This window comes from Cetorhinus maximus, chromosome 10 (genome assembly GCF_964194155.1).
Source record: "Cetorhinus maximus chromosome 10, sCetMax3.hap1.1, whole genome shotgun sequence".
Taxonomy (NCBI): Eukaryota; Metazoa; Chordata; class Chondrichthyes; order Lamniformes; family Cetorhinidae; genus Cetorhinus; species Cetorhinus maximus.
Window position 1 is genome coordinate 19,213,408 of NC_135888.1, and position 14,518 is coordinate 19,227,925.

Genomic DNA, 14,518 nt, shown 5'->3' on the forward strand with positions numbered 1-14,518 from the left:
TTGCACTACATATGTGGATACAATCTGGATAACTTCTAGATAACACAATAAACTAAATATTTCACTGATTTATGAACTCCATTGATCATCTAAAGAGAGGCACACAAAAGGAAACACATCAAATGTGCAATGTGTAACAAGGGATCACCAGCTCATAAGATTCAGAGGTCTCAACCCCACAGATAATCAGAGTGCCGTTGTACATTCAAATGTCTGAATAAATAGACACTTATCAATCATGAATGGACCTTTGTAGAAGAAAAATGAACAGCAGGATTTAAGAGAATCTGTACCAAACAGCCCCTGTTTACCCAATGAAATTTTGGCACAGGCAGCACATGGATTGACCATCAAGTTAAAAGAAAACGAACAGAGTTTGAATATATAGGAGGAAATTCATAGTAACAAAAAATAAAGGTTGTCATTATTAAATCTGCTGACTGTGCAGGTTCAGTGATAAACCCAAGTGGTTGTGTGTTGAAGACTTCATCTACAATCTTTCAGCTGAAAGATCCATTATACCCTATTTAAACTGCATCCAAGTATCTTGTTTTCATCAAATGATACATAAAGAGTAAAATGCATCGCTTAAGATTATGAAGCAATTTCTTGCTTGACTACATATCCTTGATGAAAGATGCATTTAACAGCCTAAATAAACAACAGTAAACTTACAGTCAATGAATACTGATCCACGATTTAGGATAACTTGATAAACCCATTAGACTTACCTTTTGGTGACTTGGGCTCTCCACAACCTGCTGTTTAAGTTTAAGTTCCTTTTCTGTAATTTCTCTCATTTTTAAGTTCACCTGAAAAGGCAAAAGACAGCAAAGGGATTCATCATTAAATGGGAATGGATAGGTGTAGACAGACGTGTGGGGGTGGTGAGAAAATGTAGCACTTTTTGTATTTCTAATATACAAGCCCAGCATCCGATTGCGGAAACATTAAAACTTCCTTTTAAAACCGAGAAAACATCTTTTCATTTTTTCTCATTTTCCAGCAAGCAAAAATGGGCAAGCATTTTTCTAAGTTAAAACCATAAGACATAGGAGCAGAAGTTGGCCATTCAGCCCACTGAGTCTGCTCCACCATTCAATGAAATCATGGCTGATCTGATACTCCTCAACTCCACTTTCCTGCCCTTTCCCCATAATCCTTGATTCCCTTCCTGATTAAAAATCTGTCCATCTCAAACCTTGAATATACTTAATGACCCAGCCTCTTGAGCCTCTGCGGTAGAGAATTCCACGATTCACTACCTTCTGAGAGATGAAATGCCTCCTCATCTCTGTCTTGAATGGGCGACCCCTTACTCTGAGATTATGCCCTCTGGTCCTAGACTCTTCCATAACAGGAAACAACCTCTCAGCATCTATCCTGTCAAGCCCCCTAAGAATTTTATATGTTTCAGTAAGGTCACCTCTCCAATGAGGACAGGGGCAACCTACTAGACCTCTCCTCATAAGAAAATCCCTCCATGTCTGGGATCAACCTAGTGAGCCTTCTCTGGACTGCCTCCAATGCCAGTATATCTTTCCTTACATACGGGGACCAAAACTGTTCACAGTATTCTAGGTGTGGTTTAACTAGTGCCTTGTATAGTTTTAGCAAGACTTGTTTATTTTTATACTCCGGTCCCTTTGAAATAAAGGTCAAAATTCCATTTGCCTTCCCTATTACCTGCTGAACTTGTATGTTAGCTTTTTGGGATTCAGGCAGGAGGACCCCCAAACCCCTCTGGGCTGCAGCCTTCTGCAGTCTTTCTCCATTTAAATAATATTCAGCTCCTCTATTCCTCCTGTCAATGTGCATAACCTCACATTTTCCCCACATTATATTCCACCTGCCAAGTTTTTGCCCACTCACTTAACCTGTTTATATCCCTCCGTAGACTCTGTGTCATCCTCACCACTTGCCCTCCCACCTATTTTTGTGTGATCCGCAAACTTGACAATAGTACATTCACTTCCCTCATCCAAGTCATCAATATATATTGTAAATAACTGTGGCCCCAGCATTGATCCCTGTGGCACTCCACTAGTTACAGGTTTGCCATCCTGAAAATGCCCCCCTTATCCCAACTCTCTGTCTTCTATTAGTTAGCCAATCCTCTATCCATGCTAATATACTGCCCCCACCACCATGGGCTCTTATCTTATCAAGTAACCTTATGTGCGGTATCTTATTGAACGCATTTTGGAAATTCAAATATATTACATCTACTGGTTCCCCTTTATCTATCCTGTTAGTTACCTCCTCAAAGAATTGTAATAAATTTGTCAGACATGATTTCCCCTTCATGAAGCCATGCTCTCTCCAGAGCTCTCCCCCTCTCTACAGCCCTAGTTCTTCAAGTCAACAGGACACTACATAAACTTGCACATACAAACCCAATCAACAGCAACTCTTTGAATTTTGTTCAGAAAAAATGCAGCCTAATTATTCACAAAAGTTCACTCTGAAGTAGAAAAGAGATTACATTTGGGAATATAAAGAGATTATACATTTAAATCATGTTGCACATTTGTAAAATAATACCCCTGAATACAATTGTTTAAAGCTCAGTTGGTAACACTCTTGCCTGTGTCAAGAGTTGTGGATTCAAGCTCCACTCAGAGACTTGAACACAAAAATCTAGGCTGACACTACAATGCATTACTGGGGCAACACTGTACTGTCAGAGGTGCCATCTTTCAGTTGGTGCCTCATTTTAATGTCTCATCTGCTCTCTCCAATTGACATAAAAGACCTCATGAAGTCAGCGGGGGTGCTATCACCAGTGTCTTGGCCAATATTTATCCCTCAATCTAAATCACTAAAACAGATTATCTGGTCATTCTCACCTCACATTGCCGATTGTGGGATCTTGCTGTGTATAACATTGGCTGTGTGTTTCCCTTTAATGACAACAGTGCCTGCACTGCAAAAGTACTTATTTGATTGCAAAGCACCTTGGGACATTTTGTGGCTGTGAAAGGCGTCATATAAATACAAGTCTTTCTTTTTCATGGGGACACTGTAAGCAATGTGGAAGAGTTATGATTCAAAATTTAGTTGCTTTTTCTAGTTTAATAAAAAAAACATACAGTCCCCATTATTGCTCTAATATTGGGCCTGTTGCTCTGATCTCACAATAGGATCAACATCCTCAGAATGCCGAGTCAGTGTTAACACCTGTCAACAAGTCCAAACACTTGTCAGATCCACTTGATTCACAGCCATTAGGACTAATGATTCCTGATCATAGCCAACCACTAAACAGTGGAATTTTAGCAAACCAATCACCTACAAGGTATTGTCCTTGATAGGGTAGATTCCATTTTCTCCAATTTCTACTAATTTAGTTTCTCAAGGGAAATATAAAGAACTTGGAAATGCTAACTAATTTTAAAAGTTTGTGTCCTGAGATTATGTATTTATCAATTCTATGAATTGACAATAAGTAATCCTAACCAACAGCTGGATCAATTATTAATTCACCAAATTAACTCTTACAATTCCTAACAGCATTACAATCTTTTCTGATTGTTTTTCTACAGCTATTTCGGATTTAGTGAAGGCCTCAAATAACATTCAGCAAGAAGTATTTTACAAGTTGTGTCCTCCAATATCATTATGCATTTTTATCACTGTGGTTTTATTTAGTCAGCCAATCAACAATCTGGCCTTTTGCCAATTTAGGTAGCTGGCTGAATGCCTATTGGACCAACAATCTTATATGATTATTCACTGTTGCTATTGGTTGCTGAACAATGCAATAGGTAGTATGTATGTTGCTAAGCAAATATGGGAATAACTACATCTTTACATAACATAGCAACGCAAGAATAAATATTAAATGCATGTCAAAGTATAACTTTTGATAGTTACTAATTTAGAAATTTCATGAAATAAAATTGTCTTTCTATATATTTAAAATTGAAAAACCGCACTGCCTCCAGTGCTTCAATGTATCCCTGATATCTCGGTGATCGGAAGGGGAAAGAGTGCTCTAGGTGTGGTCAAATCAGAGCAATCAACAATCCGATCTTGATAAAGGCAAAATACTGCAGATGCTGGAAATCTGAAACAAAAAGAAAAAATGCTGGAAAAACTCAGCAGGTCTGACAGCATCTGTGGAGAGAAAGACAGAGTTAACGTTTCGAGTCTGTATGACTGAAGAGTTCTGAAGAAGAGTCATACGGCTTGAAATGTAAACTCTCTTTCTCTCCACAGATGCTGTCAGACCTGAGTTTTTCCAGCACTTTTTCTTTTTGAATCTGATCTTGGCATTTTCTGACTTGTATTCTATTGTCTTGGCTGGAGTTCCAAATTCCACTGCCTGTTTGCTTCCAAAACAAAAAAAGAACAAACTAACTTGCATTCATATGGCGCTCACACCTCTCAGAACATTGCAAAGTAGCCAGTGCAGTACTCTTGTAGACACTGCTTTAATGTATGAAATGTGTTAACCAATTTGCACACAAAGTCCATAAAATGGTTTAATAGCATAAGAAATGAGGAGTTGTGAGTAAGAGGGTATCAAAAGCCAGGAGCTAAATTAAAAAGAAACCACGAGAATGGTAATCTCCAGATTACTATTTGAGCCTTGTGCTAATCGACACAGGGAGAAACAGATCAGAAAAATGAACACACAGCTGAAAAGGTATGGAATGGGAAGGTGGTGTTCCCATTCATGGAACACTGGCATCAGAATGGGGAGAGAAAGGAGCATGACCCCTGGGCTGGTCTGCAATGGAGCCAGGCTGGGACCAAAGTCTTAGGGGAAAAGACAAATAAGAATATAGAAAGGTCTTAAAACTACTGAGATGGGGCGGGGTGGAGGATTCAGACAGGATACAATAGTAACCTAAAGAAAAATGGATGAGAACAAAGTTCAAAGTACTATTAAAGGTAAAGGTAACTCAGGGAGCAGAAAAGGTTATCAAACCAGATAATAAAATATCTGATTAAATGAAAAATAAAACAAATCAAATTGCTAGTCTTAGCATCAGTAATAAATTAAGGACCACTGAAGGCAACAATTAGAACCGAAGAACTAAGTGTGAGGCAGATGATAGAAAATGGCTGCAGATGGGACACAACTAGCAGTTAAATGTTGCAGGCTAAAAAGGTATTTGGAAATGACAGAGAAAGAAGGGGTTGTAGGGTAGCTGTATTAAATCAGAAAGAATATAATGGTAATGGCAGGTGATACAACTACAAAAAAAAGGAATGGAAGCAGAATCCATTTGGTTGAGATGAAGGATAGGAAGGGGTAGGTCACATTTCCAGGGATATATGACAGACTGCAAAACAGTGGAAAAGAAGTGCAGGGGGAAATAGCCGAATATATGAAAATGAGTTTAAAAAAATACAATCATTGCCATAAGAGATTTTCAACCCATCCGAATAAACTGGCAGGAAGAGGTGGTGGTTGGGGGTGGGGGGGGGGATTTAAAAAATATATAACAATATGTCCAAGGCTCCTTTATGTCCCAATATGGCAGAAGCCCAATAAAGGAGAAAGTGCTGCAAGATCTTATAATAGGAAATGGAACTGGAGCAGGTAAGATAAGCAAGCATGGAAGTTGTGGTCAAATTATAATAAGATTTAAGATAATGATTTACAGAGGTATAGGTAGTACAAAGATCAGATTGGGAAAACAGCTAACCAACAGGAAATGAAGATGGAAGATAAACTGGAGAAAAATATTGACAGAGAAAATCACAGGAAAAACAGTGAGCAAAACGTAAAGGAGAGATTAACGGAATTCAGGAGAAATGTATTCCACAAAAAAGAACAAAAAAGCAGAAAGTCAACCCTTTGAATGCTTTGAAGAATAAGTGACAAAGAGTAGACAAGGAAAATGCAATGATGTAATAAAAATGACCTTCCGGAAAACATTTGATAAGGTGCCACATAATAGACTTCTTTATGGTAACACCATAAAGAAAATAGAGGGGAGGAGATGAGGAGTTTCATGCACAGGCAAAAAATGGGAAGTGAATCAATGCAGAGACCACTGTTATTTACCGTGTACATAAATGATCTGGGGTCAGAAATTGGAATTATAGTTCTGAAATTTGCAGACGCTGTCAAACTTTGGGGTATAGCTAATAAATACAGGAAGGCATAAATAAGCTTGCAAAGTGAGCAAATATATGGCTAATGAAATTCAGTATAGCAAAGTGAGAGGCGGTTCATTTAGGTAGGAGGAAGAAGGTTACTCATTCCTTCAGAAAAGAAGGAAAGATAGATCGAAAACAAAAAAGAATTCTTTATCCTTTTTGTATCTTTTAAAATACTGCTCATCTTGTAGGTCTAATGAAGGATTCACATTTGAATAGTTACTCATCTGTTCTCTCCACAGATGTTGTCTAGTGTTCAGCATATTCTGCTTTTGTTTCAGGTTTTCAGTTTCTGCAGTTCTTATTTACCCATTTTAGTGGTGTACGTTGAGGGATAACTATCAGCCAGGGCATCAGGAAAGCATCAGGTGGCAGGCAGGTCTCAGCTCAATGTCTCATCCAAAAGACAGCCCCATCAACAATGTGAACTCACTCAGTGCTGCAGTGAACTGACAGCTTTGATTATGTGAAGTCTCAGGAGTGGCACTTAAGTACTGCCACTGAGTCGAGGTTTAATTGGCTGGGAGTGAACATGGAGGGGAAAGAAACACAAAGTATCTATGTAAAGGAGGCAAGGTTTTCCACACTTACCTTATTTATCCAGAACACCATGGCATCTTCCAGATCATATGGTAATTCCTTTGAGGCACTAAATGTGGAAAAACGCTTCACAGAGGCCACTACTTTTTCAATGCTGATCATCTCTACTGTATAGGCCATCATCAGAGCATCAATCAAAGCCATGTGGGCATTCTATAGAGGCAGAAACAGCAAATTAGTAAATTCTTCTAATAAGCCACTGGTTTGTATGTGTCACTAACAACACTGGGATCCAGTGCAAAAAATGGAATAGTTTGAATTTTACTTTCCTTTAAATGTCAAAGTGCAGCTTCAAGTATCTAAAAACTTCATTGTTCAAATGCAGCACATTCTTCTGTACAAGACAGGTTTCAATAACAGTATTCCAAAATTCCCCTTTTTGGATGCCTGAACTTTACTGCTTTGCATTGTTCAGGTCAACAGCTAGAAGCTCAGAATTCTTCACAACGATGATTACAAATTGCAACATTAAGTTTAAAATAAGCATGGCAGGTACAGAAAATGCTGGAAACACGATAGGTCCTTCAACATGAAAAGTCAAGCTAAACATTTACCATAGATCACAGCATATAAGTCGACCTCCAAAGCTTCAAAAAAAAATTCTTCCAAAAACAGGGATTGACCTATATGCCGAGTATAAAATGTATACCAGCAGTGTTGGCGCAGGTAGTTGCCATTTTGAAATGTGAAAAAAAACAGTAATTGAATTTAAATCAATGTGTCCCATATTATTTAATGAAATTATTCAATGATAGTTTGAATCACAATCACGACGTTTCAAAAACCATTAAATTTGCAATGGACATGGGTACAGAGTTCATCAAATTCATCCCAAGTCGCTTTGGCTATGGTATTATTGTAAGGATCCCACTCTGGATCAAACGTGGCACTTGCGCTTTCATATTCATTCTTCCATAACAAATTACCTTCCTCTCCATCCACTGAATTGGATATTCCCTATTTTTTGAATGATCTGATGACATTTTGCGCATTAATAGCATCCCACAATTTGATGTTGAAACAGCACAAAATATCAAGCAGGGCAGCATACATACTTTCACTCTTTGTGAAGGTTTTCTCTCCATCAACCATCCACCTATTCCATTCAGTGCAACCATGATCCTTCAATGGTTTGCTGAGGCACATATCCAAAGGCTGAACTATAGACATTAGACCTCCTGGCAATACTGCAATGTGGGGGCTATTTCATTGCAGACACCTCTTGGTTTCATCAGTTACATAGGATGTGAACATGTCCCATATCAATAAGCTGTGTTCTGTGTGTAGGCCAATGGGGTGCCTATTCCACACATTGTCAATTCACAACATCACTCCATCCCCATCCATCCAACTGTTGACATCCACAAAAATTCTAGCAGGAAACTTGATTTTCAGCATAGTTTTATGTTTGAAAATTACCGTAGGCTTTAATTTCATTGTGTTGGCCATGCAGGTATGTAGCACCGTGATTATCTTCTCATGTCCTGTGGTTTGTACTCGGACTGTTTTCGAACTTTTCCACTCTACAGTTTTGTTGCTGGGCATATTGAAATTCATGTGCGTTTCATCCATGTTGCTGATGTGACATTTTGGATACTCATGTATTTGCTGCTGTCTGATGATGACTCACTGGGAACTGAAAATTTTGGCAGAGGCCTTTTTGATGTTCTCTGAGCAATCTTGGTTTTCTAGTGTAACACTAACAAAGACCCACACCTACTATAGGTTGCGGTGTATAACTTTTCCATAAAGCGACTACACTAATTAGCTGTTGCTCGGAAACCTTTGCTGGATTCGGGGCTTGATTTGGCACATTACATTTCTGGTGAAAATGAAACCATTCTGATGATTTTCAAGGGCCCATTCTGATACATGCTTCTTAAGATCAGGCCAGTGGCTGGTCCCTGTTCTCATGGCGCATTGATCTTGGGCATCTTCTTCAGGGCGGATTCCTTTTTCTTCCATTCTCACACCAGTTTTTCACTAACTGCAGCATAGTTATTTGACAAGTTAACAAATGTTACAACTTTTAGCACAAAACCAGTTTCGTACTTCATTCTTTGTGCAGGAGGACCCACATCTGGTCATATGTTGCCATGCACTGTCTGCTCTGTGTGGGCCTGTCTTAAACTCCCACGTTTCTTCTTGGCAACACGGCCCGTAATGCCTGCTTGGTCCCACACACCAGCTTATAAGCTGGGTATAACTCTAAACATGTACTGTTGAGCTGAAAAATTGATGCCGTCTCCAAACGCAAGTACAGCCCTAAACATGCAGCTGTTGGCTGAAATACGCAGGGATTGACTTATACACTGAGCAAAGGCCTCGGCATGCTTTTTGGCACCAAAAAAAAGGGGTCGTCTTACACACCGTAATGTATGGTAGGTACGGGTCTGTTTTAGAACTGTAAACAAACATTTACAAGCATTTTAGAAGATGTGAAAGTGAAAGAAAGAAATACCTGATGCATCATCTTAGCTATTTTCACATGCTTTGTTCTTTGAGTGTTTTTGCATTGCCTTAATGAAGTGAACTTTGATATCACCCAACAGTTGCCTGTTTTTCTATTAAACAATTTGCATGGTCATGCAACCATTAACTAGAGTGCAATGTCTGTTATTTCATTCTCTTCCTCTTTATTTTTACTGTCCTCAAACATACAAAAGCACTTTTTCATTATTCAGTTCCCAGTTTTGATAAAATATTAGTCTGCCTTTTCTTTACAGATCTGATGGCCTGTTGTGTATTTCCAGCATTTGCTGCTTTTATTCCAAATTTCTAGCACGCTCCGTTTTCTCACATTTCTTTCTGTACCATTATACTTACACATTTCATGTGACAACATTATGAATTACTATGAAAGATACAATGCAATAAGCTGGTTTAGTTACTGCAATCTGAAAGCAATAACATTATAAAAACTTCATAATTAGTGCAATAAATTGCATGAGATTTTTGGTTGGGAAGTGAGTAAAGCAGTTATATGACCTCAATTAGTACCGCCAGATTATAGCTATGTGCCAAATGCACTGCACTACCAAAACTCTGCATTAGCTTTTTCAACATTAACATGACCCAAGGAAATGTTAATGCTAAGTAGGATTGAAACATGTGAAAGGCTTGTTCATTATTTGTGGCTTCTCATTTCCATCTCCTGCTCATTACATTGATGAGTTTCAAGGGAAAAGATATAAGCATTTGATAATTGTGTCAGTGTTGGAGAGCATCCTGAATAAGGTCATTTATTCCAGTCTCTGGACATAATTACTTTGAACAGAGGCCACTCTGTACAAAATTCTCAGTTCTTTAAATCCTTATTTTCACAATTGATCTTGTCAGTTTACAATAGAAGACGTTCTGCATCAGCCAAGTAACTTCAAATTAATAGATGAACAGGCCAAAGTGACAGATAGAGCTTCTACACTTCACTGTTTTTATTTTCAGGGACAGTACAAACGTTCATGACATGCCATTGGCTTGGGGAAAGAGAATAACTGAAAACAGTAGCAATAAATGGCATGCAAAATGGTTAAGAGAATGGAACTTCCAGTGAGGTTTTAAGAATATTATCTTTGAAATATTGAGAAAAATAAAGTAAATCAGAAACTACTTGAGGGCGTAGTGATTAGCACTGCTGCCTCACTGCTCCAGGGACCCAGGTTCGATTCTGACCTCGGGTGTCTGTGTGGAGTTTGCACGTTCTCCCCATGTCCGTGTGGGTTTCCGCCGGGTGCTCCGGTTTCCTCCCACTGTCCAAAGATGTGCTGGTTAGGTGGATTGGCTACAGTTAAATTGCCCCTTAGTGTGTGCGTCTGTGTGTGCATGTGTGAGAGTGTGCCGTGATGGACTGGCGTCCCATCCTGGGTGTAGCCCACCTAGCGCCCACTGCCTGTCGGGATAGGATCAGACTCCCTATGACCCTGGATTGGATAAAGCGGTTCTGGAAAAGCGAATGAGTGAGAAACCACTTGGAAGTACTTCCGAAAGCTCTCAGAAAAATTGATCCCTATTCCAACATAAAGCTAATTTTAAACCCAAAGAAGTGCGTGCAGATATCGTCATGTTGACATAAACATCAAAACTGTGGACGATTTTGCATTATTTAGTGCAAGCATCTACAACTATGCAGGTCTCACGCAAACAGCAGCACAAGCAAAGATAAGCATGTGGGGATGCCCATGCTGCTGATGTGGTGGGAACTTACTTATTTCCCTGGCCTTTCACCAAACCACTGGCTAGCCCAGCTCCCTCAATTGGTCAAGGCGGTTCAGCATTTAAGTATTCTGGCATCATGATGCAAAATAACATGACAGAAAATAGCATTGTGATAGAAGCACACTGATGCTTTGGAATGGTGAAACATTAGTGCACTGGCCTTTTGAACATGTACAGTACTGGAAATCTCTCAACACTAGAACAAGGATCACAGGCATACATAGAACAGCAGGTTTACATCTTCACAATTATTTTGCAAGGGGGCAACAGTTCAGAGAATTCAACTAATACATTTAGGTCCCTTCCCTAAACCTGAAGTAGATTGAGCGCCAAAGATAACAAGGGCACACTCAAATATGACCACAAACTATGTACGGTCACTGTTGACAGCAGAGAAATTCTCCCAACTCATCATACAAATATAACATTGGGTGTATGAGCACTGGTGTGTGGATCTCTTGAAGGAAAAATGGCAAGTGAAATGTGAACGGCAGCAACTGCCTGTGAACCACAGAAGACAGCTTTAGTCTGTGCAACATGCAGGAGAGGATTCTGCTCAAACTGGCCATAATAATCAGCATCTCAGATATCAAGACCAGCTCTCTTTCCAAAAAGAGTGCTCAACTTTGAGTACAAGGGATTACCCAGCACACATGTAAAATATTCACTGCTTCATTAGAGTCAATGTCACAAATTTCTATCCAGCACCTCCCAAAACTTCATATTTTAAACCAAGACTGTGGTACAATTAAAGTACTCATGCCAAAAGCCTTTAAAACAATAATAAGGGCAGGTTATTACATAAAGGACAGTTGTTTTTGCATTATGCATTATTTTGATTTGCCCCACACTCCTGGCAGGGAGCTAATTTAATAATTCATGAAATGATAAACTTGTTCAGAAATACTAGATAACCACCAGTATAAACTAAAATATAACTCAGATTTGTAGAAAAAGCAGAATTTCTCACTCACCATTTTGATTGGAGACTGTGTGAGGTCCGATTCTGAAACTGGTACATCATCACTTTCCATAACATAAATGCCTTTGCGAGCCAATGCTTGAATGACAGGCTGGTGACCCTGCAATGCAGCCACCTGATCCCCTTTCAAAATTAGGCTGCAGACACGACAATAGAGTTCACTTGACAGCAGCAGCTTGATGACAGGTGGTTTAATGTGCTCCTGTTCATACTGGTCGGTGTAGAAAGCATCCCTTAAATCCTCAGGGATATTATCTGCAATGAAGCGCAAAACAGATTAGAAGAACCTACACACACTTTCAGCAAATCATATTTATAGTTACCTCAAGAAGGGTCTTGACAGGGTGGATGTGGAGAGGATGTTTCCTCTTGTGGGAGAATGTAGAACTAGGGGTCACTTTAAAAATAAGAGGGTGTCCATTTAAAACAGAGATGAGGCGAAATTTTTTCTCTGAGGGTCGTGAGCTTTTGGACCTCTCCCGGAAAAGACAGTGGAAGCAGAGTCTTTGAATATTTTTAAGGCAAAGGCGGATAGCTCCTTGGTAAGCAAGGGGGTGAGAGGTTATTGGGGGTAGGTGGGATGCAGATTTGAGGTTACTATCAGGTCAGCCATGGTCTTATTAAATGGCAGAGCAGGCTCGAGGGGCCAAATAGCCTACTCCTGCTCCTTGTTCATATGTTCATAAATTTCTTATTTGTCCTAAATATAGGTTTCTAATGAAACAAATAGTCAGTTCAGAGTCCCCTTCCTCGAGCTTGACTGATACAGGTGCTGGAAAGTTGGATTAAAATGAGCGGCTAGTTTCTTTTTTTTTGGCCCGCGCAGACACAATGGGCTGAATAGCCTCTTTCTGCACCGTAACCTTTCTACGGTTCTATGCTGAAATCTGTAAAACAATATATTAAAATAGATATAACCGTTCCAGAGCATTCCGTTTTAATAAAGTTATTTAAGAAGTCAATGATACAGCTTATAACAAGGTAGCACTTATTCTTAGTTCTATGTACTTTAAAGTAAATGACAGGGTAGATGCAGGAAGGATGTTCCAGAAGGTGGAGGAGTCACACAGTCTGAGGATACGGGGTAGGCCGTTTGGGACTGAGATGAGGAGAAATTTCTTCACCCAGAGAGTGGTGAGCCTATGGAATTTGCCACCACAGAAAGTAGTTGAGGCCAAAACATTGTATGTTTTCAAGAAGGGGTTAGATATAGCTCTTGGGGTGAAAGGGATCAAAGGATATGGGGAGAAAGCGAGGCCAGGCTACTGAGTTGATCGATCAGCCATGATCGTGATGAATGGTGGAGCAGGTTCGAAGGGCCATATGGCCTACTCCTACTCCTATTTTCTATGTTAAAACTGCTCTACACAGACCCCAGGAAATCTATTAAAGATGAGACAAAGCTAATGGGTCTTTAAAAATAATGTGGTCAACAACTTACATAGTGCCTTTCGACTTTTACATCACAAACATCCCAAAGCCCTTAAACAGGATGTCAAAAGTCAGGGAAAAGTTTGGGAAGTCCAGTGGGTAGGGGAATGGTGACTGGAGGCTCTTCAAAATACCATGAAGTGGAAACACAATAATAGATCGGAAAGCACATGCTGGTATGTAGAGCTCGAGAAGACAGCAAAAGGAAGGTAAAGTGGAAACATGAAGATAAGGAAAAGATTTGTGAAGTGCAATGAGAGTTCAGAAAGCACTGGAACATATGTGCAGGATTTAGTAATGTAATAGGGTACAAGCAGCAGAGATTTAATCAGTTGGCGATCATGTAGGGTGCAGAAGAAAACTGGAGGAATTTTTTGAGAATGAGATGCAAGTTAGGGATAAGGTAGGAATGAAGACAGGTAATATTCCAAATGAAATGAAGCCGTGTGGTAACTGACTGAATGCACTCTTATTCGCTTTGTGTGCCAGCAAGGAGGGGGTGGGGGATATGGGATCAGCAACTAAGGTATAAAGTTGTTAGGCGAAACTGAATAGGATGGTTTTGGCATCAAGGAAAATTCTAACTTATCCAGGAACAGATATAGGAACATGGAACCGGGGTAGGCCACCCAGCCCCTCGAGCATAATCCACCATTTGGAACTAGATCATGGCTGATCATCTACCTCCATTTTCTCACACCATCTCCAGATCCCTAGATGTCATTATTATCTAGAAATCTATCAATCTCTGTCTTGAACATACTCAACGACTGAGCCTCCACAGCTCTCTGGGGTAAAGAATTCCAAAGATTCATCACCCTCCGAGTGAAGAAATTCCTCTTCATCTCAGTCCTAAACGGCTTGCCCCTAATTCTGAGACTGTGTCCGTTGGTTGTAGCCCTCCCCACCCCCCCAACCAGGGAACATTTTTCATCTACCCTGTCTAGCCCCTTAAGAATTTTGTAAGTTTCAATGAGATCACCTCTCATTTTTCTAAACTCTAGAGAATACAGGCCCAGTCTCCTCAATCTTTCCTCATAGTATAGTCCCGTCATCCCAGGAATTAGTCTGGTGAGCCTCCGCTGCACTCCCTCTATGGAAAGTATATCCTTCCTTAGGTAAGGGGGCCAAAATTGTACACAATAGTCCAGATGCTGTTTAACCAAGGTTCTA

The 14,518-nt window shown here is 39.8% G+C and overlaps 1 protein-coding gene across 2 annotated transcripts in view; it reads right to left on the reverse strand.

Annotated features, from left to right (window-relative positions):
- Window positions 1-14,518, reverse strand: part of camsap1b (calmodulin regulated spectrin-associated protein 1b) — a 97,857-nt gene that overhangs the window by 42,449 nt on the left and 40,890 nt on the right. For both annotated transcript variants that reach the window (XM_078550092.1, XM_078550091.1), the window contains exons 2-4: window positions 11,907-12,169; window positions 6,709-6,870; window positions 732-812 (exon numbers count right to left, since the gene is read on the reverse strand). In XM_078550092.1, coding sequence (XP_078406218.1) covers window positions 732-812; window positions 6,709-6,870; window positions 11,907-12,169 — 506 coding nt within the window. The remainder of the gene's footprint in view (window positions 1-731; window positions 813-6,708; window positions 6,871-11,906; window positions 12,170-14,518) is intronic.